Consider the following 25,523-nt stretch of genomic DNA (forward strand, 5'->3'; position numbering starts at 1 on the left):
CGATCGAACCGGATCGTGATTCGTGGGTAAAACCACCGAATCATATGACACTGTGCTTGGTGATACCATTAATGCAGCAAGTGAATTGTTGGAGGTGTAGCTTATTGATGAGGTCAAACCTTATGCATTGAGAACTAAGAGGCCTCCACTTATGCTAATTTTTGTAGTACCATTAATAGTTAAGAAAACAAGGGAAGGAGGGAAATTGAGGGGTTTGCACCCATAAATTGATGGTTCCACTAATTTTCTAAAATGAAGGCGAGTTTTTGTAAAAAGTTCACATAAAAATTACTTCCTATGTCTCCCTCAATTTGCATCTCTTTCCATTTTAGGTTGTCCCACGCATTTTGCACCCTTTTCTTTTATGGCAATGACCCCACTTTATTTCTTTAAATCTCATCCATAAACTTATTTTCTCTCTATATCATAATCAATCATTCCTATCATCCACTTGTTTTTGTCTTATTCACCAACCAAATTTCACCCAAAACAAAATGGGTGCATTCTTAAAGGGACGAATGAAGTATCTTTTTAAGAGAAATGTTAATGTTATGAATAGTGTGACTTGAGTGCACAAATTGATATGTGCATTCATGTGTGAAATTGATGGGATGGAATCCTATGGCGTTGGTTAATAAGAGAATTAAGTGAATAACGTAATGCTTATGGTGATTAAGTGTGATTTATTTGTTGAAGTAATCATGGGAGTTATTGGTTTTAATGAATGTTTAATGAAGAAGTGCAAAGGGTTTTTAAAGATGCTTTGCTCGAGTAGAAACTGTCAGAATGATACTGAAGGGCGCTCGACCAGTTCGCTCGACCGAGCGAGCTCTTGGGTGGGTCGAGCGAACAAACAGAATATGTCCAGTAGCTGTCTGTAGCCCGCTCGACCAGGTCGCTCGACCGAGCGACCTCTCTGTTCTGGTCGAGCGGTTCCTCTGATGCGCCTAGGATGCTGTTTTTTTTGTCTCTTCAAGTTCTTGGAGCTGTTTCAACTTATTCATTATTCAACATTAAGCATGTATATAAGTGAGCAATTATCATTGAATGTACTTAGTACTATAAATAGAGAGCTTTAATACTCATCCAAGATATCATCAAACACAACCCCTAAGCCAAACACGTAGCCTATTGTTTTTATCTGTTACTCAATTGTAATACTTCATTTGTAAGAGTGTTTTACTCAATTGAAATAATATAAACAAGAAACTACACACCACTGAGGACGTAGCCATCATTGGGTGAACCTCCTTAAATCATTGTGTTAATTTTGCAAATTTTATTTTATCAAGCGTTTGTTAGTTCATTGAAATTATTATCGTTCATCAAAGTTCTTAACATCGTATCGATCTTGGCAAATTATTTTAGTTGATTTTAATAGTTTAACATTATCATTCCTTTCTTAATAGTCCCAATGTTCACTTATTCTCGAATAAATCCTATTTATAACCTCTATATCTAAGTAGTCCTACTATTTTTATACAAACTGAATGAATGGAGGAAAATAATATTATGTGGATGATCATTAAAATTGATTTTTTTGGTTGTAGATTGGTATCAAGAATATGGTCATATGCATTTCTTAGTTTTAGACTAGAATTAACAATCTTTGTTAGTGATGATCTCTCATGATATTTTCTTTAGTTCATGTAGCCACCAGTCGGTTCAATATTGTTGCGATTAAGGCTTTAGCATAATTGTTGAATGATTTAAGAACAAACAAGCGAAATGAGACTATTTTGAGTAACTCTTATGAAAGTTAAGAGTTATTTTGATGGAAAGTTGGGTTATTAAAATCAATTTTTCCTTCATAATTTTTGGAGGTACTTTCAAAGTCATCCTGAAATTTTACGGCTTGTGAAAAGTCTTAAACATGAAACTTATGAATAAATAAAACAAACTCACAATCTTGCATATTATTTTCCTAGTTAAGTTTTAAAAGAAAAATGGTTGCAAAAAAGTTAATTTTATAAATAATTCAATTAATTTTTTATTTTTTTTTTGAATAAAGATACAATTGATGTAAAAATATATATATAAACTATATGTAGTAGAAACCCAATAAAATTAGGGATCCTGCTCACACAGTGTATATGCCTTTGAGACCTCTTGTGGTACATTTTCATCCACTATTTATGGTTTAAAAAGGTTTTTTGGGGCGGATTTCCATTGAATTAGATGGCTTTTATCTGTTTGGTTTTTCATTTTATGCCATTGAGATGTTTATGAAGGTTAAGAATTGTCATATGGAGGACTTGAACATGATGACTATGAGCGTTTAATTCTCTATGGAAATGTTGCTCCAATTCATCACTTTGAGTCACAATTAATCATGAATAATATGATATGTCTTTTTCTTAAATGTAATCCAACCGTAATTATTTAAAACATATTTTCTTTGTTTTTGCAACAATAAAAGTATTTACATGTGTACAATTTATGTATGCCATGGTATTTGATACATTGAAGTTGAAATTTGTATATATTGACTAGTGTTAAGTGGAAACCTAAATGCAATTTTTTGTTTATTTGTTTTTGGGAAAAACATTGAGATTTTGGGCTGATTTTTGTTTTTTGGTTTCTTTGTCATTACTGCAGGAAAATCGTCAAATTCACACCCATACGAAAGAGAGATTTTGACATTGTTAACGAATTCTCAATTAGATTATGACATTTTTGATGAGATAGCAATGACAGGAATGACCAAGTCACATGTTTGGGTGGAGTCAAAGTCTCAATTACGTGAACTTGTTTGTGTATTGAGTGAACAAAAGTTATTTGCTGTTGACACAGAGCAACATAGCCTACGGTCATTTCTAGGATTCACTGCTTTAGTGCAGGTAACATGTTATAGCGTTTCCCTTAATATGTTCGGAGGCTTTTTATATTTGATCACATTTCTTATTGTCATTTGTCACGATATGCTAAGCAGATTTCTACTCTGGAGGAAGATTATCTTGTTGACACTATTGCATTACATGACAATATGCATATGCTGCAGTCTGTTTTCTCTGATCCAAATATTGTTAAGGTAAATATTTAGTTATGTGACAGTTTTCGGTAAAAGTTGTGTGGCAAAATTGCTTGATTTCCTCAGGAAGTTTATGCAAACATGTCTCAGCTTCTTTTTGCTCCTCTAGATTGTTCTGATGTAATAAGTTTGAGGTGACTGGATAATACCCATGCTGCGCCAGGTAATAAAAAGTGGGCATTGTTGTCTTATAGAAATAATAAAATAAAACGGTATACATATGTGTCAAATAGACTTCTTTCTTACTAGGAACAAGAAATACAACAAAATAAACTAGTTTAAAATTTATAAAAACCCTCGTCATCGGAAATCTGTTTTTCACAATGAACATTTTGAAACCATTTATGGCCCGGAGCAAGTAAAAAAACTTTTATTGTATGGCCTAACGTATAAAACACAAGCATCTTGAGTATGTTAATATTATGTGGCTTTCCAACTATAAAATGAGTTACATGACCTATAATTTATGGAGAATTTTCGTTCTTAAGTTCAAATCCGATTTGATTTGATAGGTAAAACATCTAGAATGTGATAAGAATCTAAAACCATGTGAACACGCAGTTTTAAAAGACGACTAAATTGCTAAAAAACCATCGTTTAAATGGTTAATGTCGTTTTAAACTTAATACTCTTGTCCTCGTTTCCCATCTTGTTATTACCTTCAAAAACTTTTTAGTATTCATGGAAACTTGTAAAAGTCACGAAAGAAAATTTTTGTCTTATTGAATGAAACCTTGAACATCAATGTAAACACATCATTTCGGACAAATAGACTTCTTAAAGTCATTCTTTTTTTTTCTGTTCAAAACTGAATGCTTAATATGACCACATTTCTTGTTCATATGATTGTAACATTATAGGACAACTGGAAACAACATAATTCGCCACTATAATTCAAGTAAACCAACTACGATCGGTAGAATGCAATGAATTAGATCCCAAAATTTTGTTAGCATCGTATCAACATTTCATTAGCAGCGGTTGCCTATCCCACTTGCCCCCATCAAAGCCTTTATGGTATATGTTCTAGGATATATATTGGAAAACTATTAGCCATCCTAATAATAGTATGATGCTCAATTCCTACAATTGTTACCATGCCGGAAACACATGTATAAAGGGCTTTATTTATTGTCGGCCATTGATATCTTGGCTATCAATGATACTTGAATTTTTTAACCAGCTAATCTTGATTGGTAAAAGATAAAAAATGGTTGCATCTTGATGGTTTACACAAATGTTTTTCTAAAACATGACTATTTTGTTCTTTTTTCCGTTTTAAATAATGTGTTAGGGGCCGAATGATTCTCGCAAATTGCAAAATTTTTAAACTTAATTTGAAAATTGTTGGCCAATCTCTTTTAAACATGCTTGTTATGTAAGTTTCATGTACAAAATTTTCTTCCCCTTATGCAGGTATTTCATGGTGCTGATAATGATGTGCTTTGGTTGCAAAGAGACTTCCACATATATGTAGTTAACTTGTTCGATACTGCAAAGGTAGTTGGTTTTTTCCTAGCTCGATGTCTTCTTAAAGGCCAATTGATCTTGATCTTTTGGCTAATGAAACGTAAAAGAAATAGTTCTCTTTTGCAGATCGTGTATTCAAATTTATTGGAAAATGATAAGAGCCCCATTCTTTTGATATCAGAATCTTTATTTGACGCTTGCTCTATATTATGCGCGCTTTGATTCTTTATATAATCTTACAGGCATGTGAAGTTCTATCAAAACCTCAAAAATCTCTTGCGTACTTGCTTGAAGCCTATTGTGGTGTTATCACTAACAAATTATTACAGGTAGAATACAATCATTCAATTGTTCAATCTTGTGCTCCTTGTAATGTTATTTTTACGAGTTAAGTAAAGTGAAAATAACTCTGAAATCTATGGTTCGTTAGTCCAAAGTTATATATTTAAGGGATGGTGACATTGGTAAGCTTATTTAAACACTATCTCCTCCCTTTTGTGTTATATTTTGATTCATGCAATGAAAGTAATATGGCCATTTTTGATTTTTCACGATCTTTGTATGGTCAATGAGCTGAACTTAAGTGTACATTTGTGAATAGAAGCAAATTTCATTTATGTTTTTGTAATGCATATTGGATTTTCATTTTTTGGTGTTCAAAAACCATTATGATTAGAGGTGTACAATTGAGTTTGTTTATGTATGAAACATAACATAAATAAAAATGCGAACTCAAGAGTTGAATGATAATAATAATAGTCCGAGACAGGATGAGATGACTTCTCCGAGATATAAGTTGCAAAGTCTGAGATGTATACTCCAATATCTGGGATATGTAAGGGACGTCTAAGGCCTGTAATCACAAGGGAAGACTAATCAGAGGAAGAATCTCTTGAAAAGCCTCTCCTACGCTCATGTCAATTGGAGACTTGGAGAGTTCGTAAAATAGAATAAAAGTAGTAGTAATGAGTGTGTTGTTTAATGTCTTTTTAGGTTAGGTATTTTGGGTTTTAAAGGATGAATAGAGAGAAAAGTGTGTAGAGTTTGTACTTGGAGAAATTTGGAGAATTGATAGAGTAGAAAGTAATGTTTTGCCCCCCTCCTAGTTTGATAGGGTAAGGTATTTATAGTAGAATATATGGAGAGAATGATAAGAGGTAGTTAGGGTTGTAGTTCAGAAAATGGAGGATTAGTGATAGTGGGTAGTTTGGTTTTGACCAATTCTAGGGTTTTGACCACTTCTCTTAGGGTTAGGGTTTTGACCCTTCTTACTATGTTTAGGTTTTGACCCTTTTGTGGAGTTCAATGGATGTTGACCTATCAACTTGGAGTTATTGGGCCCATAACATTAGACCCACGTTAGTCGTTATGCGGAAAATAATCATACATGTGATGCATACCAATTAAATGTTCAGAAAAAACCATACAATTATTTTCGAATTAAATAATGTATGAGCTCTTGCCTCAGTTGGTCCATGCCAGGTGGAAGCCCATGAAAATTGGACACTAAAAATGTAGCCTCAAGTTTAGAATTGAGTCTGATCTAGATTTCTCTTGAATAATGATAAGTACTTAGAATAACTTAGCCCCTAACTACTTTGAGTCAGAGTTTCATATCCTTGGACAATGATAAACATTTAGAATAATTTACCCCAAATTCTTAATTGGCAAATAATAGGAAATCAATTAATTTCCGATTTGGTTGGTACATACACTAATCATCCATAAAGTGAATCTGTCCAAGTATAATGTGCTTGGAGTAGGTGAAGCCATGCTCATTATTAAACCTTATATATATATATATATATATATATATATATATATATATATATATATATATATATATATGTATATATGTATATATATATGTATATATGTATATATATGTATATATATATATATATATATATATGTATATATATATATATGTATATATATATATATATATATATACATATATGTATATGTATATATATATATATATATATGTATATATATATATACATATACATATATATACATATACATATATATACATATATATATATATATATACATATATACATATATATATATATATATATATATATATATATATATATATATATATATATATATATATATATATATATATATAATACGAGTGATATGTTGCACTAAGTCCGAAGAGAACCTTCTTCTCTTCCAATGTTTTCCCATCCCATTTCCCTTCTCTTCTTTCTTCTTTCTTTTTCTCTCATCTTCTTATGGATCCTTAACCAAATGACACCTTCCCACCCCTATTTTTCTTCAACATTTTCCTTTACAACTAGAGCATAACATATTTATCCTCTATCGTTCTCCTCTTTTCCAACAAAATATTTACAGCCCTTCCTTTGCCCCCACTGATTTCCCATTGCTAATCAACTGTGAATTTTTTTCCTTCAATTTATCTAGAATCGAAAGATGGATCATATTGGGTGTTTGAAAAACTTCTTTACTAGCAGTATTATGGGAGAGGAAAAAAGGGTGGTAATGCTTGTTGGGTTATGGATATGGTGCAAAAACAAGGCCGTAACATTGCATCACAAACTATTCGTAGCGGTTTTTTAGTTTATCGCAATCGAAATATAGGCAAACCGCAAAATTATCCTCATCAACCGCGACATCTGTTTTGCGACCAACCGTTACAGTGATCGTGATCAAAACCGTAATTTTGCACTATAGTTATGGATGCCAATTCAATCTGAATTCAATACTATGTCAACCCAATCTGAGAAAGATCATTAGATTCATATTCGAATAAAAACAACATGACTCCTATTTTCATTCCAGGTCAGATAAAAGTTGGATCCCATAAAAAAATCCTATAATTTGACTCGATTTCGGCTTTGACTCCGACTTGTCCAAATGTTTTATATTTTTGTTTCTTTAGACAAAATTGAGTTTTCTAAGATTGATATAGACATTTTTTTGCATTCATCATTGGTGGTAGAGCTATTTGACCCCAACGTAAAAGACTTTTGTTTGAGACTCTAACATTGTTAAAACTTTGATGTACTATTCGAAAGACATTATTGTTTTGCGTTTACATAGTCTTATTAAGTAGAATTTGGAATGATTCGTTGTCCTACAAGTTACTAAATTTAAATGGTGAACTATTTATCTTTAATGAATATGATTTGGCAAAGTTCTAGACTATTTAAAAGACATTATTGTTGTGAGCTTGCTTATTGCAAAAAAATTTGATTCTTGAAATAAGATATCATTTTTCATCCATAAAAGTCAGAGTCGGATAAAATTTGGAGTACATAAATTTAGGTCAATGATTTTAGATTATAATGGATTAAATCCCCCCAAACTTTGCTTAGGTGGAGTAATTTAGTGACTTTGGGTTAATAAAATGTTGAATTTTGTTTTGAAATTCATTGGCATTTGGGGAAGTAATATTATAGTAATTGGTGAAGAAAAAACACTGGTTTGTGAGTGGATTTTTTTCTTTGGTACTGAAATAGTACTATACAACAGAATACATTTCCATTACCTCCATTCATGATCGGTAATGTTATTGTGTTAGCGTGAAGATTGGAGACAACGGCCTCTTGTCATAGAAATGGTGGAATACGCCAGATTAGATGCACATTATCTTCTTTATATTGCAAGTTGCTTGATCAAGGAGCTTAAAGCTAAAGACAAAGGTATGTTTCTTTTTTACCTCAACATTTTTGCTGGGTCTTGTATGTTAGTTGCACAAAACATTGAGTTATTGAGGGTCAAGAAGAGAAAACAGAAAGTTGAATATGTGAAAAAAATCTGAGATTTATCAACTGAAGGTTGTGATTCTTAAAAGCTCTTCTAGACGGGTGCAACCTAAAGCGCTGGTGGTTGCCTTGGAAGTCTTGAGGTGAAGCGAGGTGATACCTTGAGCCATACTGGAGATGCACAAGGCACAGATTGGGGCATAAGGGCAAGGTGTAACTAGGCTTTATGAAACATACCTTTAAGCTCTTGATTTAGAGGAGTAGGAGGCACGCGTAGATGTATCGTTTGCCCTTTGCACCTCAGTGCGCCTAACAACAAAGCCCAAGGCTGTATACTCTGTATTGTAACATGTGTTTCCCCAATGTATAGACGATAATAAATAAAACTGTGTCCTCTGTTCTTCCATGATTTTAATAGTATGAATCAAATTGTATTTTGATCATTATATTTTGAACATTAATATCGCTACTTATATTTTATAACTTGTACGGGAAGCATAGGATGAGAAGTTATGCCCAATAGATTTTAGATGTCTATGGTAAGGCAGGAAATAGTCTATCATCAGTTGGTGGGCTCAAACATTATTCTCGTAGAAGTTGTTCTATAGCACAAAACAGTATAACCAGGTTTTAATCGCGTGTCGACAAAATTGTTTCACTACATGCTTGGCCTTTCTTTCTAAGAGATACACTTTTTTGATACAATATTCACATCACATTGCTCATGAGGTTTTGCAGATCTGGTGGATTTGGTCCTAATATGGTTTCCTTCTTAGTATGTTTGGCTATGTCTGTTGGAGGAAAATGGTGCCTTAGAGACTTTGTTTATATATTAAGCTTTCTGAAAAAAGCTAGGTGATTGGATTTCATTTATGTTCTTCATTGCATAAAATGTCAACAGATATCAGCTATCCAAAAGATTCAGAACTTCAGGATGTGGGATACCATGCCCTTCCTGAAGCTGGCAGGAGATCAAATGCAACTAGTTTGCAGTTGTTTTGCAAAGAATCTTATGCTTTTTCAGGAGAATCTGTAGCATCGTCAATAGTTTCCCGTTATTTGAATGGTCAAGCTGTTGGTTCCTCAAAAATGTTAGGAGCTGAGGTACAAAAGTTAGCTTTTGTATTGATATAACTGTTATGGCATAAATACTAATGTAACTGTTCTGATCCTTTTGACCAGTTTCAGAATAACATAAGAAAACTTTGCGCCTGGAGAGATCTAATGGTCAGTGATTAAGTTTGAAAATTACGTAAGGTTGCTTTCTAATGTGTTCATTAACCATCTGTTCTGCTATTGCTTATTCTGTTTTTGCATATTAAAAGAGCAATTAAACTCATCTTCTTTCTGTCCGTTTTAATGCTTTGCTTTTTTGCTGTATTAGCTCTCCACCAGTCCCCGTGTCCCCAACTCCTTCCACGCTCTACCATAATACCCTTTCCTTTTCCCCATGATTCAAGAAAAACTTGAAAGTTATGAACCCAATAAGGCCATAACAATGCCTTAATAGGATTATGATTTACTTTTTACATTTTCTTTCTTTGTTAGAAACACTAACTCAACAAAAAACCATAACAAGGTCTTCATTTCTAACAACGCTGTTGATTGCTCAGAGATTAATGTTAGAATTCAACACCATATTGATGGTTGGAATGGAAGTATGAGCATAATATGGTTTCTATCTTGGTTGATTAGATTTCATTTAGATTTCTTGAATTACATATTCTTTTAACTATTTTTTCCTTTCATTTGGATTTGATTTGTGGTTCTACCATCCTTTCCAACCTCATTCATATTTGTTGCTTTTCAAATGGGTTCTTTCATTTGAAGGAAAACATGTTTTTTTTTATTTAACTCTGCATATGAGTATATTAATGTAAGACATTTTCTAGTTTCCAAAAAATTGTTGGTTTTTGTCATTGTTAATGCTATTTTATAGTTGTTGGGGCTTTAATTATTTATGAAGTTCAAATTATTCTAACCTATTACACAAGGTCAATTTTTGTTTTTTCAATTTTTTATTTTGTTATTTTTCTAAATTGAAACAATAAGAAAATGAAATCAAAATTAGCTAAAACAACCCCTTGCCTTGATTCTCCCATCCACTTGCCACCCCATCAATCTTCCTCTCCCTCACCCTGAAACACCACCACCTCCTCCACCCTCTCCTACCCCGGACCTCCACCATCCCCCGCCCACACCCAACTCACCAATAGGTTGCTCAGTTTGCAGTCCCTTCCTCTTCATCAATAGTTCAACACCGTTACATACCAACATGACGACAATGACAAAAAGGGACTAGCACCGCAGAATAACTCAATTTGAAACCCATAATTGATTATTCGATTGGTTTGTATATGGGCTTTGTAATTTTGCATGTTACATCAATTATTTTATTTATTTTTTTTGGGTTTTTGGTTGTAAAAAAACTCAATTTTTTGTTTGTTTCATTGATTATTTGATCAATTATGGATATGGATGTTGTGATTAATCTAATTTGGATCAATGGGTTTTTGATTTAACTTTGTTTCTTTCGTCTCATTTCGTTGATGCGTATCTTTGTTTGTGTTTTTTCATCTATATTATGGTTGAGAGGTGGCAATTGGAAGGTGGAAGGTGGAAGGTGGTAAATAAGGTGTTGATGAAAAAGTGGGGGAGGTGGTTTGTAGCTGACAACAAGGAAGTGGTGCCGATGGTTGGTAGTGTCGGCTGCGGGGGTAGGAAGGGTGGCTGATTGATCCTCTCCCTTTGGTTTTTCTTTTTTTTTTTTTTTTAAATTTTCAAAAATCTGATTTTCTTATGGAAAAGACAACTGGACCAATAGGGTCATGCCACGTAGGATGTGGAACCCCTTTTACCGGTTGCCAAGGGTTTATCTGCTTTAAACTTGGACAATCCTAAAAGTTCATATTTTTGAATATTAATTGAAAATTGGAATTTTTAGAATTAAATCACCTAAAGGTGTGATTTTCAAAAGTAATTTTCATTTTTTTAACCACTACGATGATATTTGTGATAATTTATTTTATACAAATGGTTTTATTCCCCTTTTTTTGAGTCATCATATATATGTAAATTGTCATGGTCTATTATTGTTTTAGTGATATGGGTATTACAATGATGATATTTACTTCAAATTTAATTATTTATTGGATATTTGTTATTTTGGGTAATTAAAGTACTCCTATTATATTCAAATTTATTAATGTATTAAAGATTTAGAAATAAATGATTATGATTGCTTTATTAGGTAAAAGAATTAAAATTGAAACACACTTTTGATTCTTAAGGCCCCATATTATTTTTTGCTCCGGGGTCCGGGCATATAAAATATGCAAGATAGCTTCGATTTTGTGGGTTGTTTTTCATAGACTTCACAATTCCATTTTTCGCTTCACTAAAGACTATTCTTGACGGTCACGAACAATGAAATTTAAAGTCTAAAACAAACAAACTTCACTAGTATCACTATAATTCTTTATCGTTTCAAACGACTATCTTTGAAAATGTAGTCAATTGAGAACTAAGAAGCTCTCAGATAATTGTTAAATCATTTCTATTTTCAACAGTTATGCCTTTTGGGAAAGTAGACTTTAATATTGAATATTGGGTGTTTTCATTTTAGAATTCACTATGTCTTTATGTAAGTTACCTTAGCTTATATTTAAAGTTGAAACATGTGTAAACAAGAATATCTGGGTTGAATATTGATCTTTGGTGAACAAAATAGAGTGCAGAGAATAGAGATGTAAAAAATGTCTTGAAAGAAGTTTATTGTGAATGAATAAACTGCACAAGTACAAAATGTTATGTGCTAAGTAGATTGGGAAGAAATGTTGGACATGCAAGAGTTAATAATGGTTGCATTGATGATAGTTCCTCTCTTATGTTTCACCACATGTATTTTTTTGTATATACCTATTACTTAGTCAAAAACCTTTTTTTTTCATTTGATGTTCAATGATTATGTGATACCTCGAATTTAACTTTAAAATTGATTGATAGACTACTCATAAAAACAAGGTGCATCTTCTTTTCTAGGGAGCCCATTCACTAAGAACTCCACAGTTAAGCGTGCTTGGTGGGGAGCAATCTTAGAATGGGTGACCTCCTGGGATGTTTTCCCGGGCCGCACGAGTGAGGCCAAAGTGCGCTGGAAAGACTTCTTGTGGTCTGTAGGGCCGGTCTACAGTCTCCATGAGTAGTCACCGGCGGTCCGTTGGGCCGGGGTGTTACAAATGGTACCAGAGCAAACCTGCGACTGTGGCTGATTGTGTGTTCAGTGCACCTAGCGGGGGAAAAGATCCTGAAACTACTGTCCAATGAGAACGTTGTATTCCTAAGTTGCTGGTTGATGACATCATGATGCTTTTTTTCATCTGGTAGTATTGTATGATCGACTCCAACAAATTTCGGAGCGGTGAAGATTACTCATCTGTTTAGAGATAATAATTAATAATTTCACATTAAACCTATGGAGTTCTACTTCTCTAGATCTTCTTACACAACTACACAGTTACCCTGGGAATTGGAGAAATATATTTGTGTCCCATTTATTAGGCTCTCTATTTACGTGGTGAAATGCATATAATGGCTTTCGCATAGATAATGCATTTGAAGTTTTCAAGTTTGAGGCTTTTAGGGTTTCATAATTCTGGGTATTTAGTTATGAAAGCATCACTTTGTGCAAATTATTTAGTGATTTTCTGTTCTAAATTTCAGGCTCGTGTACATGATGAGAGCTTGAGATACGTATTATCAGACCAGGCTGTTATTGCGCTTGTGGAAAAGAGGCCAAAATCTGAAAAAGAAATATATACTGTAATTTCTGTAGCTGATAAAGATAATGATTCATTGACATCCTCATTCAGCATGATGTCACCCTCTCCTGTCATCTGCAGTCATTGGGACGACATCTATTGTTTGTTGGAAGGACAAATCAATTCTGCTGATGATATTTTGCAAATTCTTCTTCATAAGCACCTTGGTCCTAAGGGAACTTGCTCCCTGTCTGCTTATAACTACAATTTACTCTCTGGTTTCAACCTGAAACTTGTAGATGGATCAATGTCCAAGAAAAATGAGATGAGAAGAGGAAAATTTGTTACGCGTAAGGCCTCTAGACAGCATTTCGTTCAAAAATTCTCGTGCAAAGCTCCAGTTTATCATAATTGCAGGATCTATGCTAGCGATGGCCGGTTGCTCTGCTATTGTGATCGCAGAAAGCTTGAATGGTTGGTCGTCATTGATTATATTTGTGCTACACCTAGCCGTCTCATTGGTACCTGATAGTAATTTTACTGTATCTATAGGTACCTTAGTCGCAACTTAGCAAAACTTATGGATGACAATCCTCCTGCCATCATGCTTTTGTTTGAACCCAAGGGACGTCCGGAGGATGAAGACAATGACTTTTACATCCAAAGTAAGAGAAACATGTGTGTTAGCTGTGGTGAGAGCAACCATTATTTACGGTATCGGATAATTCCTTCTTGCTACAGAATCCATTTTCCTGAGCACCTCAAAAGCCACCGTTCTCATGATATAGTCTTGCTGTGTGTCGATTGTCATGAAATTGCTCATGCCGCTGCTGAAAAGTACAAAAGACAAGTGGCAGAAAAATTCGGTATACCGCTTTTTGTGAGGAAAGTAATAGATTCTGAAAAACTACAACTTACTGAGACTTCTGCACTGCAAGAGCATCAGGAAGCGGGTGTTTCTCCCTTGCAACTTCGAACTGCAGCTATGGCACTTCTGCGGCATGGACCAAGGATGCCATCTAAACGACGTGAGGAATTGTTTGAGGTTTGAAATTAGAACCTATATTTCTTTGTCTGTTATTTTTGAAACATACTTTTTGTTTTTTATAGTTTGCCAATATGAGCTCCCTTCAGTCTTGCTCTGATTAGCTTAATGTTTAAATTGGTTCACAGCCTAATTAAATTTCCAACGTAATTATGTTCGACATTCCACATCCATAAATTCGGTTGTATGATTAGTTAGATTTGGTTGCAAACCATTTGTTAGCTTATTGATAATAAGCTATATGTGTATTAAGTTGCTAACTTTTGTTTTAAATGAATCATATCCCATATTCTATTTTTTGGGAGTTTGGCTCGTTTTTTCCAAAAGGTTTTGCAGCTGCAAACCGACTATCTGATTTACAGACTTAGCTTGTGACATGGTATTGATGGTTAAACAAGTGGTCAATCGACCATTCTCTCTCCTGAGTAGGTTTTGACTTTTAACTCATGGTAGGATTGATGTTTCCTTTGTGGTTTTGGTTTGGGATTAACATTTGATTGGAAGAAACTAAGAGTTAAGATGCTAAAAATGAAATACCTGTTGTGCTGCTTTGCAAAGTTGTGCAAGATTTCCAATTTTCTTCTGTGCATGGTTTGTGATGCAAGACACTTTCAGTCAAGCCGTTGCATAAGGCAGTGATCATTTTTGCATAAAGTCGCAACATATTTTGGGAGCTTGGCATGCTGATCTCAGTACAACTGTAGTTCTGTTTGCTGTGTTTATGTCTTGCCCTAATGATTGAGTTTTCTTATTTTTTTAGACATCCAGTTGATCTAATGACCATTGTTGAATGTGATGTAGGTTAAGAACTTAAGTTAGCCCGAGGAGAACTTCAAGAGCAACTATTGAAAAATTCTTAAATATGTTCTCGATCAAACCTTCTATTTGTGTGAAAAAATTGAAACTTTTGTGATGTACTCTTGGTGCACTTCACTTGCTTGACTGATCTCAGCGTTTGATTAAAGTTTTGGCTTGGAACTTGTTTTCAAGTTTTAAATTTGGCTCCATCTTTTAACATTTTGTGCCTCAACTTTTGAGTTTAGTTCTTGTTTGTGAGAAACTTTCAAGTTGGGAGAATTTACGATGATTGTTTATGTAATTATGTTCTCTTCATTATATCTGTTGTGAATTCTCATTTCATTTAAAGCATAAAGATGACTCTAAAATTATCTTTCAAATCTTTTTTTCTAAACCTTGCTCTGACTTTAAGAGAAGTATTCTGTTTCAAGCCTTTGCTGCAATAAACAGACAAGGGGTATACCATACCTAAAGATTTCTTTATATTTAGAGTAGAAATTGAACTTATGCATTCTCTTTTCTTGCATTTTTTTATGCGTTCTCTTTTCTTGCATTTTTATGATTTCATTTATCCTTGGGATATACCACTCCTAAGGCCTTTATATGAGTTGCCACTTTTGTTATATTTCTTTGGTCAATATTTACCATTATGTATCTGATTCAAATGTTATTATTTACATGTAAGTTAGATTACTTTGTAAATATGTATAAAAAATTTTGTGTTGTATTTCAGTAAAGATTTGCTGATAAAAGCAATTGCTACTTAGTATCATGATATTAGATATAGGAATTGTGCCAACCTCATGTATTTGTTTTTTTAATCATGTCTTATCCATTCATTTTGCATCCTTGAAGATTGTACGCCTATATTATGGAGGGAGGGAGATATCATATGAAGACCTCGAAAAAGCTTTGCTTGTTGGGATGAGTCCTCATGAAAGGAGAAAATTTCAGAAAAAGAACGGGGTTTTTTGCAAGTTTTCGTCCGCAAGCTTTCTAGATAACAAGCCAGAGTCTTCTGGGGTGAAAATTGTTGACGATGCTGCTGCTGCTTATGGTTTACCTACAAATAAAGCTTCCAGTGAAGCTTCTGACGTCAAAGATATTATAGGTTTGGACAATGGAAATTTTTGTGAGAGTAGTATATCTCCAAAAGCAAAAGCTAATGGAAAGTGCAACTCAAAGGTTTCATTATTAGGACACGGGCCTCATGGAAAAGAAGTTGTGGATTATTTGCTAAAAACTTATGGAGAGGATGGGATCCATCAGTTTTGTCAAAGCTGGAGACAAGTCTTTGTTGATACTCTCCATCCTCGGCATCTTCCTGCTGGCTGGGATATAAAACACAGGTAAGATGTTCTATCCCCATGCTAATCAGATTCTACTATCTGAACTGTGCACTAAATGGGTTGAATACGATGTTTAGAATTCTCTTAATTTTATCTTATTATAATACCTTTCTAGTTTAGATCGTAATCTCTTTTTTCCTTGGCTCTTGCCGCTAAAATGGTTGCATCAGTATTTCCTTCACCTAACCTTTTCTGAAGGGTTAAAAAAACATGTTTATCGGTCATAGGCGCTTGCAAAAATGGCTATACCAACAATTTATCATGACATTGTTATTTAAAAAATCAATCAGTACTTTCCTCTGTAATGTTTTGTTGCACATTTTATCTTATTTAACGGTTCTCTGTTACTTGTACCCTTTTCTTTCTCTCTCTCTCTCTCTTTCTTTCTTTCTTTTTTTTTTTGTGAAAAACCCACTTTTATTTACTTCAATACTTGTCCCACATTTTCTCTTAGTGTCTTTATAAACAAGGGAAATTTTGGTAAATCTCACATCCCCACTATTTTCTTTAGTACCAAAACCCCAACCACAAACTCTCCCACACCGTTTCAATCTCCCTAATATTCTATTTTCCAGGAACGGTTGAGATTAGCCTCCTATATGTGTGAGAGTGAGACCATAAAGAAATGCAGCCACCAAATTACCCAAGCTGATACTTCTGCATTTGAACATTACACTTAATAGCAATGCTATAACTGATTAGTGGTAAGCTATGGTTGTTTCTCTGCTTCTGTATGCCAAAAATCATTATACAGAGCAAGGAGTTCTTCAATATTCGTTTTCATTGTTCTGGAAATAAATTACCCTTCCTAATTAAAAGGTTTCCGCTCTCATATATAACTTAACATGCTTCATAACACCCTTTTTAACATTCTGGATGTAATTCCATTGAAAACAACAGATGCACAGTTGCCTAGCTCATTTACCTGGCCACATAACTTTTAGTCTCTATACAGGATAGCAAACAATATTCAAATTACATGATCATATATTTTATATGAAAGGTAAGATATGTGATTAGTACATTCTTGGATATGGCATAGAAATACAAATTAGACGTCTCCAGGGATTCTACTATCTCCATTTTGAATGTAAAAAAAAAAAAGTGATTTTGACAGTCTAGATATCTTCCAAACAAATAAAAAATTTATTTTTTAGCCTAATCTTCTTAACTAGCCAATAAGCTTAAACCTGATCTGGAAGATTGTACACAGCCTATTGCTCCACATTGAAGTAGTCGATGTGAATCCACTGACATAGTAGATAAGAATCCCATGATTTAAGATACTCTAACTGCTTAAGAATCGTAGCCTTATTCTGAACATACTCCTGATGTTTAGACTATCATCATATTCAGAAACGTTTATATGAGACTGAGCTGCAGTTCATAAGTAAACTTTACAAACAGACTCTACTTTTCTAATCAATGTTTTGAGAAGCCAGTGCCCAAAAGATCTGCATGCAAGGAAGGATGCTCTTCGCAAGTTGGACCCTGCTAGCATAAGACACCATTTTGAATGATTAAAGTTTCACTTTTCATGTAATCTCTTCTTCTGTGTTATATGTTACACAATTCAATATTAGGGTTTATTAGCAAATTACCCCAACCATAGCCTAGGCAAGTCTGGTCTTAGATTCTCGATGTTGATTGGTGATGATATGTAGCACCGGTGGGATGGCAATGTTGTTGATAGGAGTGTTCATAACCAGGTACCCGGATAGTTGAGCTTTGTATTAGCGGTTTGTTTTCCCGTCCGAAATAGGCTTCCCGGTTACCGGATAGTTAGGCATATCACATCCAAGAAAACATAAAAAAATCATATACTGTAACATTGTGGGCTGTAGCAACGAGCACAACAATGTACAGTTCAATAATTGTGCCAGGTAGCAATGCTAGTTGTACAAATATTAAAGACAAAAAATTATTGGTTATCTTATTGGGTACCTATTTGTTCATAATGCATCTCATGACCCGACTCGATATTGTAGGTCAGCTACCCGACCCATAACTTCCATTTTTTTTCCACCCGGCATTAAGGAACCATGTCGACAAGCAATCAGATCGTTTTTTTTAACATCTCTAGTTGATTATGGTTGTTCGTGATTGAGGGTGATTGTGATGGTTGTCCTTAGAAGTTAGCTGCAGTGGATTGGTGATCACTGGGAATATAGGTGGTGGGATTGCACTTAACGAATTCTAACACTCCCTTTAAGAACGCAAAGCTAGTTGCTTAAGTGGTCAAATATCCCTTTGCTTGATATATGTGGATTAGAAGTCAAAGTAAAACCAAAAAAAAGAAAGGAAAAAAACAAAGGGAGTACTTTAGATAATAAGCATGCACATTTTTTGAAAAAAGATTCCCCTTATATGAGATAGAAAATAAGCTTTCATAACGCAGTTGCAATCAACTTTAGGAAAAGTTTTAATGTTTTGGAAAAGGAAAAATTGGTGAGACGAGCAATTTAAGAATTTCTTTTTTGTTTTGTTTTAGGAGATCAACAGAATGACCCTTAATTGTAATAGCATTAATGTACGAAGGATAATGTAAGTATAAAATAAGTTGTAACGAGAGAATATGTCCACAACACATTTTTGGTTTTAGACATTTGTATTGAAGTATTACTCCGTTTTTTGGCTAATCTGACTCTCTTACAAATTACTCATCCGCCCCTTTTAGTTTGCTCCACTCAATTTTTATGTAAGTTCTTTTTTTAAAACAATGTAGAAAATAAAAAGGCACATATGAGTGTTTAGCTCTCTTTTTCTTTGTTGGGGACAAATATCGCAATTCTCTAGTTTGGATCATTGTGAAGCATTAAATCATTATGCAATTCTTATTTATGTGAAGTTATAGATGATGTTTGCTATCAAGGGTCAACTAGAAATAACTTCTTAATTATCATTAGGTTAAAGTAGGGGTGAAAGTTATTCGGTAAAAAACCGAAAACCAAACCAAACCAAACCAAATCGAATAAGGAATTTGGTTTGATTTTTTTCTAATATGATTTGGATTTGGATTGATATTTTTAACACCAAAATTTTACGATTTGGATTTGGTTATGCAAAAGAAAAACCGAAAAAACCGAACCTACACCGAAATATTAAATCTTACGAGTATTATGTTTTATTTTGGGCCAAAAAGCAAAGCCAGTCACTCCCAAAAAAAGATGGCCCAAAAGCAAACCCTTATTTCATTTCACAAAACCTTAATAACCTCCCCTTTACCGTTTCTTTCACTAAGAGAGAGAAAAAAACTTGGTTGTCTTCATTTAGTTTATTGCTTTCTTTCACAAAAGTTTATGAATGGCAAAATCAACACACTTCACGCCTTCTTCCTTTGAGCATCATTGCTTTACCATTCATGTCTTCATCATCAAACCTTCGTGCGTCTTCGTTTTCAGTTATTTGGTTCATGAATGGTGACATATTTATATAATTTCTCTTTTATTAATTTAAGACTTGCTAGGGTTTTTTTTACAAGATTTTTATGTATATTTGTTCTTCATTTATATATTTTGTTTCTCTGATATTTCCTTTGTATCTTTCTGTTTTTCAATTCGTTTCATATCAAATGATAATCCTTTATATTCCATTAGATTCATATACATTTTAGATATAGCAGTTTTAAATTCGGTTTTTCGCTCTAATTCGGTTAAAGTGGATTATTTTGGGTTCGGCGTAGTTTGGTTTTGAAAAAATTCAATTTGTATTTGGACTTGAAATGTGAAAACCGAATTTAATTTCGTTTGATTTGGTTTTGTGCCGGAACCGAACCGAAAACTGAACTTACACCCCTAGGTTAAAGTTGCCTACATTTGACTTTCCAAACTCCACCCGGGTAGGAGCTTAGGTGCGAGCTACTAGATGGTATTTGAGTAATGGAATGTTGTTTAGTTGTTTCATACTATGTTATTAATGAGTAGGATTACGATTTTACAGTTATCTTCCCAAATATTTGACGTTAAATACCTCGACCATTGTGTATGTGCTAGTACGGCGTTAATATACAATAATTCTTGATGTTCGTTTTGTTTTACTTTTTTGAAATTTTGAGGCTTAAAGCAATTAATTAAACTAAAGAAAAAGTAATGTAAAATGATGTAAATTAATATTTGAGGCCTCTTAATTTCGAGGCCTTGGGACGCCTTGCACATGCTTAGCTTCACCCCTAATATGTGTGCATTTGTATGTGCTGGTGTGCGATCCTGCTTTTCTAGTCTTGGTTCTATAATACGTTTCTAATTTCTATTTAACGGATATTATTTATCTGTTACATAATCTCATTATTAGATTTATTTATTATTATTATTATTTTTAATTTGACCACCTATATGCTTACATAATATGTAGGAGCTAAGGGAAAGAAAGACTTGATCAATCCATAAGCTGAAATGTGGTTGGACATGTTGGAGATACCACATGAGTATCCTAATTCCTAGCTATATAATTTTTTGATCCAGCATGCTGGTATGTTTTGGAATACTTTGTGCAAGTGTTTTTAACATTTGCAAAGTTGAGATCCTTCTGTTTACCAATTTTACCTATATGTAGGTTGCCTCATTGAGTTGCGAAAAAAAATCTTGATTCGTTTTCAGCATCATAAGAATCATGGTCCATGGCACTCATTAACTGTAAATCAGGTTCTCCGCCCTTTTTGGTTCTTTATCACGATGGTCACCCCTTCTCCTTCTAACAATCATTGGCTAGTCTCTCCAATGTCAAACAATCTTTTCCTTCAACCAAAAACCTTCCCTGAAAATTCCCTTAATCTATCTCTATTCTCTACCCACTATTTCTTCTCCACCGACATTTTTCATGAGGCTTGAGGGAAGTTTTTCATGGTTGAAGGATTTAGGACTTTTTCTTGGGAAGGTGATAAGTAGAATGGCTTTTAAAGGAAGGGGATGTAAATCGATTTCATTTCTAGCGCATTTAGAGTGATTCTCGTTGGTGGACCAGTGCTTCTTGTGAGAAGGGGAATGTTAGCAAAGTGGGGGTGAAAATTTGACTTAGTGGGGCTTGTTGGGTGGTGGGAAGGGGGAAGTTTCCTTGTGGATCTGCGTTGGCATGGGTGGGATAACGGTGTTGGAGGCTAGATGAGGGTTTCCTTTTTTATTTTTTGTTATTTAATAGTTTAATACATTTTGAAATTATATTTGTAATATTTAAAGGAAAAAATAAACAAAAATTAACTTAGTTATCTAGTTTCATGTGAAAATATATTTTGAAGGAATTTATGTTTGAAAAGTAGAATTTTAAATAAGTAATCAAAATATATTGAAAACATGACCACTAAAAGAGAGATTTTCAGTTTTACTCTTCAAGAAACAAATAGCCAAAATAGTATTCCTACTTAATCATTGATGTGGTTTGTGGAGTATGAACGTAATGGTTCATTTGAACTCTTAACTAGTAGACATTAATGCCTAAAATTAAATGGTTCTTTTTGAACTTGATAGTGTTTTCTAATAGTTATGTGGGTTTTGTCTCATTTCAGTGGTAGGAGAGCTTTTGGAGAATTCAGTGTATATAACCCTGCAAAGAAATCCAGTGACATCACTCAGGGTTAGCAACAAGCAAGTACATTACAATGAAGTATTATATGATGGGAATATTATTAGTTTCCTTCAAGTTCTTGTATTTTTTTGGAAGTTGAAATTATAGTTTGAAGTTCATACAACTTTTTTGGTAAAGACTCGTGAGAAAGATGGAGTGAGTCGTGTACGGATTTAGTCCACACTAAAATATTATGAGCCTTTTGATATATTTCCTTAAATCACTTCATTTTACTCTTTTAATGAAAAGGTGCTTAATGTTTTAGTGTAGACTTTTACAGTTTGGTTTCCTAGTGTTCTGATAGTAGTTTATTAGAGGAAGCACTCATTTATCATCAAGATAAATAAATAACGACATATATGGATGATTCGCATGCCAGGGGAGATCACTCAAAATCGGTGGAAAGAATGACACAATCTTGAGTGTTGCGACATCCTTGGTATGAGATAATGTAGTTGCTACAGCCTACAAGCAAGCACTGACAGTGGAAGTTTTTTAGGAGCATGAGAAGTGTCAATACACAGACATTCATTGATTTTAGTATCGTCTCCGACGGCCCCAAGTTGATCAAAATGCACTGATTGACAACTGCAACACTATGCTTTCTCTATGCTCCTTTTTTTACTGCCAATTCCACGTTACATGGCGAAGAGAAAATTCAGATCATGAGGCTTTCTTCCTACGTACTTAGATAAATACTTGAATTTGTATATATTTGAGTTGCTTACATGTGAAGCCACTGTGAAAAAATTGAACAAAATAAGTTCATTTGGATTAAAAATACCAAAAACAAGCTTTGGAAAAAACTTATTTTCTAAAATAAGCGCTTTCCAATCCAAATCTATGATTTGATTATATTTGTTATTACTAACCGTGAAAAAAATGTTGTTCAAAGAGGAATCCTGGTCAAACAGATTCAAATCTTAGTTCACTATTAGTAACAATGAACTAAGGTTTGACCCTGTTTGACTAGAACTTTTTTATTCGCTGTTACTAACAGTGAATAAAAAAGCTGACTTTTTTGTTTTTGATATTTTTATGTTGACGTTAATATTGGTCGTAGTAACTTTTCAAACTAATTGCAAATTTGTAACTTTGTTCACTTTTAGTAAAAGCGAACTATAGTTTATAAATACACGTTAAAATGGCTTATTTTCTTACATTCAAATTCAACCAAAGTAGCAACAAAGCTGTTTTGAATTTAGGTATTTTCTTGTAACTTATGTTGATTACTTAATGTTATTATTGAAGTTACTTAACAACTTTAATTATTGTCATTATGTTATTTTCTTAGTATATGTCAAGCTTCATTCAATGGAAGAGCATTGTCATTGTGGATTTGAAGTGAATATGGTCTTGATAGGAGCAACTTTGATCTTGGTTATTAATATAAAGCTTGTTCATTTTTCCATGATGAAAGATTGGGATGTAACTACTTTAGGTGGGTTAATCCAGGAGGCACCCATCGACGAAAAAACATTATTATTAAGCTTAATAAAGAGAAAGAGGAGTTTAAAACGAGATACTTAACTTGAGAAGAGAAGCAGATAATAAGATGCATAGGAACGGAAGGGAAAGAGAAAAATGAAAAAGTTTTAAAAGCAATGTTAATTAGTGATGGTTCTATTTTATGGATAAACTATGTATTTGTTATTGCAAAGGTTACTTATTGTTGAAATTGTGTCGCATTTTCGGCAATATTTTTTCAATTATTAATGCTTTTTTGGTTGATTTATTTGTAAAAAAATGTTTTTTTTGGAAATTAAAAGATTTTATTAAGTTCGAAAACAAATAAAGCACTAGCCACCAACCTTACAAAGGCCCCAGAAATACCTAAAGGGATAAAAAAGAAGACAAAACAAAATCGAAACAAAAAACTACACCAGCTAGCCAATACATATAGACCATAAATCATCTAAGTAAAAAAGCAAGTATAAGATTAGAAGCTCTACTAGCAAATCAGAATAAAATATCTTTTACAAGTTGGATGCTCATAGACCTTCTTTCCATGAAAATCTAAAGGTTTTACTGGGACCAGATCATGAATAACATCGTCACCCAACACAAGCTACAAGCCTATCTTTCTAATTCTTCCGCCTACTATAATGAGCAAACAGATTAATGGCCTCTTGGATAGAGCAACCAAAGAACATATCATCAAAAGGACGAAACAAAATACTCCTCATTGACCAACCCAGAAAAGGAACACAACTGGTTATCTCCTAATTCCAATCTAAACAATCTATCACAAGTAGGAAACCTTCCAAAAGCAATCACACAAAAGCAGAATTTAGCACGAGGAGAATGCAGCGGATCACAAATCAAAGATTTCCAAACAAAAGGATTAGGAGGATGCAAAATAGCCAAATAGACTTTTTTAATACTAAACTCCTCATCTCTCAAGATCCCAGTCCAATCTAACTTGGAACTTAAAGATTAAGCTCCATGAATGTCTTCAACATCCAAGACCAAGTAGTCGACATCTTTAATTCCGTAAAATTTCTTCCTTTCACATGATAAGCATGAATCAATTTGATCCAAATACTATCTTTTTATTTTCAATAACCCATAAGCGCCGCCTAATTTCAAACGACAATGTTAAGAAGATTAAGACCCCACAACTCTTGGGCAAGCACTTTTTAGGCCAAGAGATAGGAGTTTTACGCTACCCCACATTTCAGACCAAACAAATAATCTACACATACTCTCAACATTTGCAATAAAAGCATTATTGTAAGCATTTACAAGCCATTATAGGCTACCCATTTCGAGTCAAAAGATAGATAAATAGACATATCCCATTCATGTTTGAGGTGAAATGATTCTTCACCAAAAGCTGTGAGCATTCATAAGTCAAAGGATTTAGAATATAATAAACTTAATAAATGCATATATACAACAAAATATATACATATATTCAATATATACATAAGTCAAACAAAATATATACAAGTCTAATCCTCATCACCTTCCTCCACCCTATCTAACTATATGGTCTACTACACCTCTTACGATAGTAAGAGGTGGTTATGTGTCGATCAGGGTTGAAAGGTGACTGATATTTTGATGGTCCAACACCCTGGGAGGACCCCGCACCATCGTGAGGGTACGTAAAGTCCATCTCCTCCAAATGAACGTCAGAAGGAGGAGGAGACGAACTTTGCACCTTCTCAGTAGTTTGAGCTATATGTGACGGATATTTAGCTACATGTGAGCGCCTTTAAGAAATATATGATCATTATATGAAAAATTATGTAATATTACCTTTATAAACGTAAGTGATCATGTTTAATGCAATATGTGAATAATAAATGGTAAACCAAATTACACCCCAAAATTATAAATCCAAAGATGGTGCACTATAGCGTTATATATGATTTGATTTTGTATCGAAGTAAAACCAAAAATCAAAAGTAACCCTAGTACATAATGTATTGTTCAGTCATTGCAAAAACACAAGTATGAACCCACTAAAAGTTGCAAGTCAACAACACGTACTATTTGAATTTAAGAAAAAAGTCATACTTCTGGTATTATTATTTATTCAGTCACTGCTAATTGTCAATAAGATACATATCACCATTTACCAGCCTCTCTCGCCAGTCATAATTCAGTCACTATATTTGAATTAATGAGCCATTATAATCATAATTGTAATTAAAATATAGTTTATTATAATTTGAAACCAAACCCATTTAAATAAGGGACAAACAATTAATCAAGAGTTATACATATAAAATAATTAGGGAAGTTGAATTGCTCACTTGCTAGGTG

The 25,523-nt window shown here is 33.6% G+C and overlaps 1 protein-coding gene across 3 annotated transcripts in view; it reads left to right on the forward strand.

Moving 5' to 3' along the window:
* Positions 1–22,614, forward strand: part of LOC130805668 (protein RRP6-like 3) — a 31,364-nt gene extending 8,750 nt beyond the window's left edge. The window contains exons 2-13 of one of the 3 annotated variants that reach the window (XR_009040214.1): positions 2,599–2,840; positions 2,933–3,031; positions 4,448–4,531; positions 4,744–4,830; positions 8,058–8,178; positions 9,143–9,345; positions 9,424–9,468; positions 12,964–13,475; positions 13,554–14,046; positions 15,700–16,193; positions 20,544–20,660; positions 21,691–21,722. Coding sequence is in view for 2 of the 3 variants with exons in the window: in XM_057670451.1 (XP_057526434.1) it covers positions 2,599–2,840; positions 2,933–3,031; positions 4,448–4,531; positions 4,744–4,830; positions 8,058–8,178; positions 9,143–9,345; positions 9,424–9,468; positions 12,964–13,475; positions 13,554–14,046; positions 15,700–16,193; positions 21,691–21,763 (2,453 nt within the window). In the remaining variant the exon portion in view is untranslated. Of the gene's footprint in view, positions 1–2,598; positions 2,841–2,932; positions 3,032–4,447; positions 4,532–4,743; positions 4,831–8,057; positions 8,179–9,142; positions 9,346–9,423; positions 9,469–12,963; positions 13,476–13,553; positions 14,047–15,699; positions 16,194–20,543; positions 20,661–21,690 lie in introns of all 3 variants that reach the window. The other 2 variants (XM_057670451.1, XM_057670456.1) reach the window with 2 other exon arrangements.
* The last annotated feature ends 2,909 nt before the right edge of the window (positions 22,615–25,523 follow it).

This window comes from Amaranthus tricolor, chromosome 1 (assembly GCF_026212465.1).
Source record: "Amaranthus tricolor cultivar Red isolate AtriRed21 chromosome 1, ASM2621246v1, whole genome shotgun sequence".
Lineage (NCBI taxonomy): Eukaryota > Viridiplantae > Streptophyta > Magnoliopsida > Caryophyllales > Amaranthaceae > Amaranthus > Amaranthus tricolor.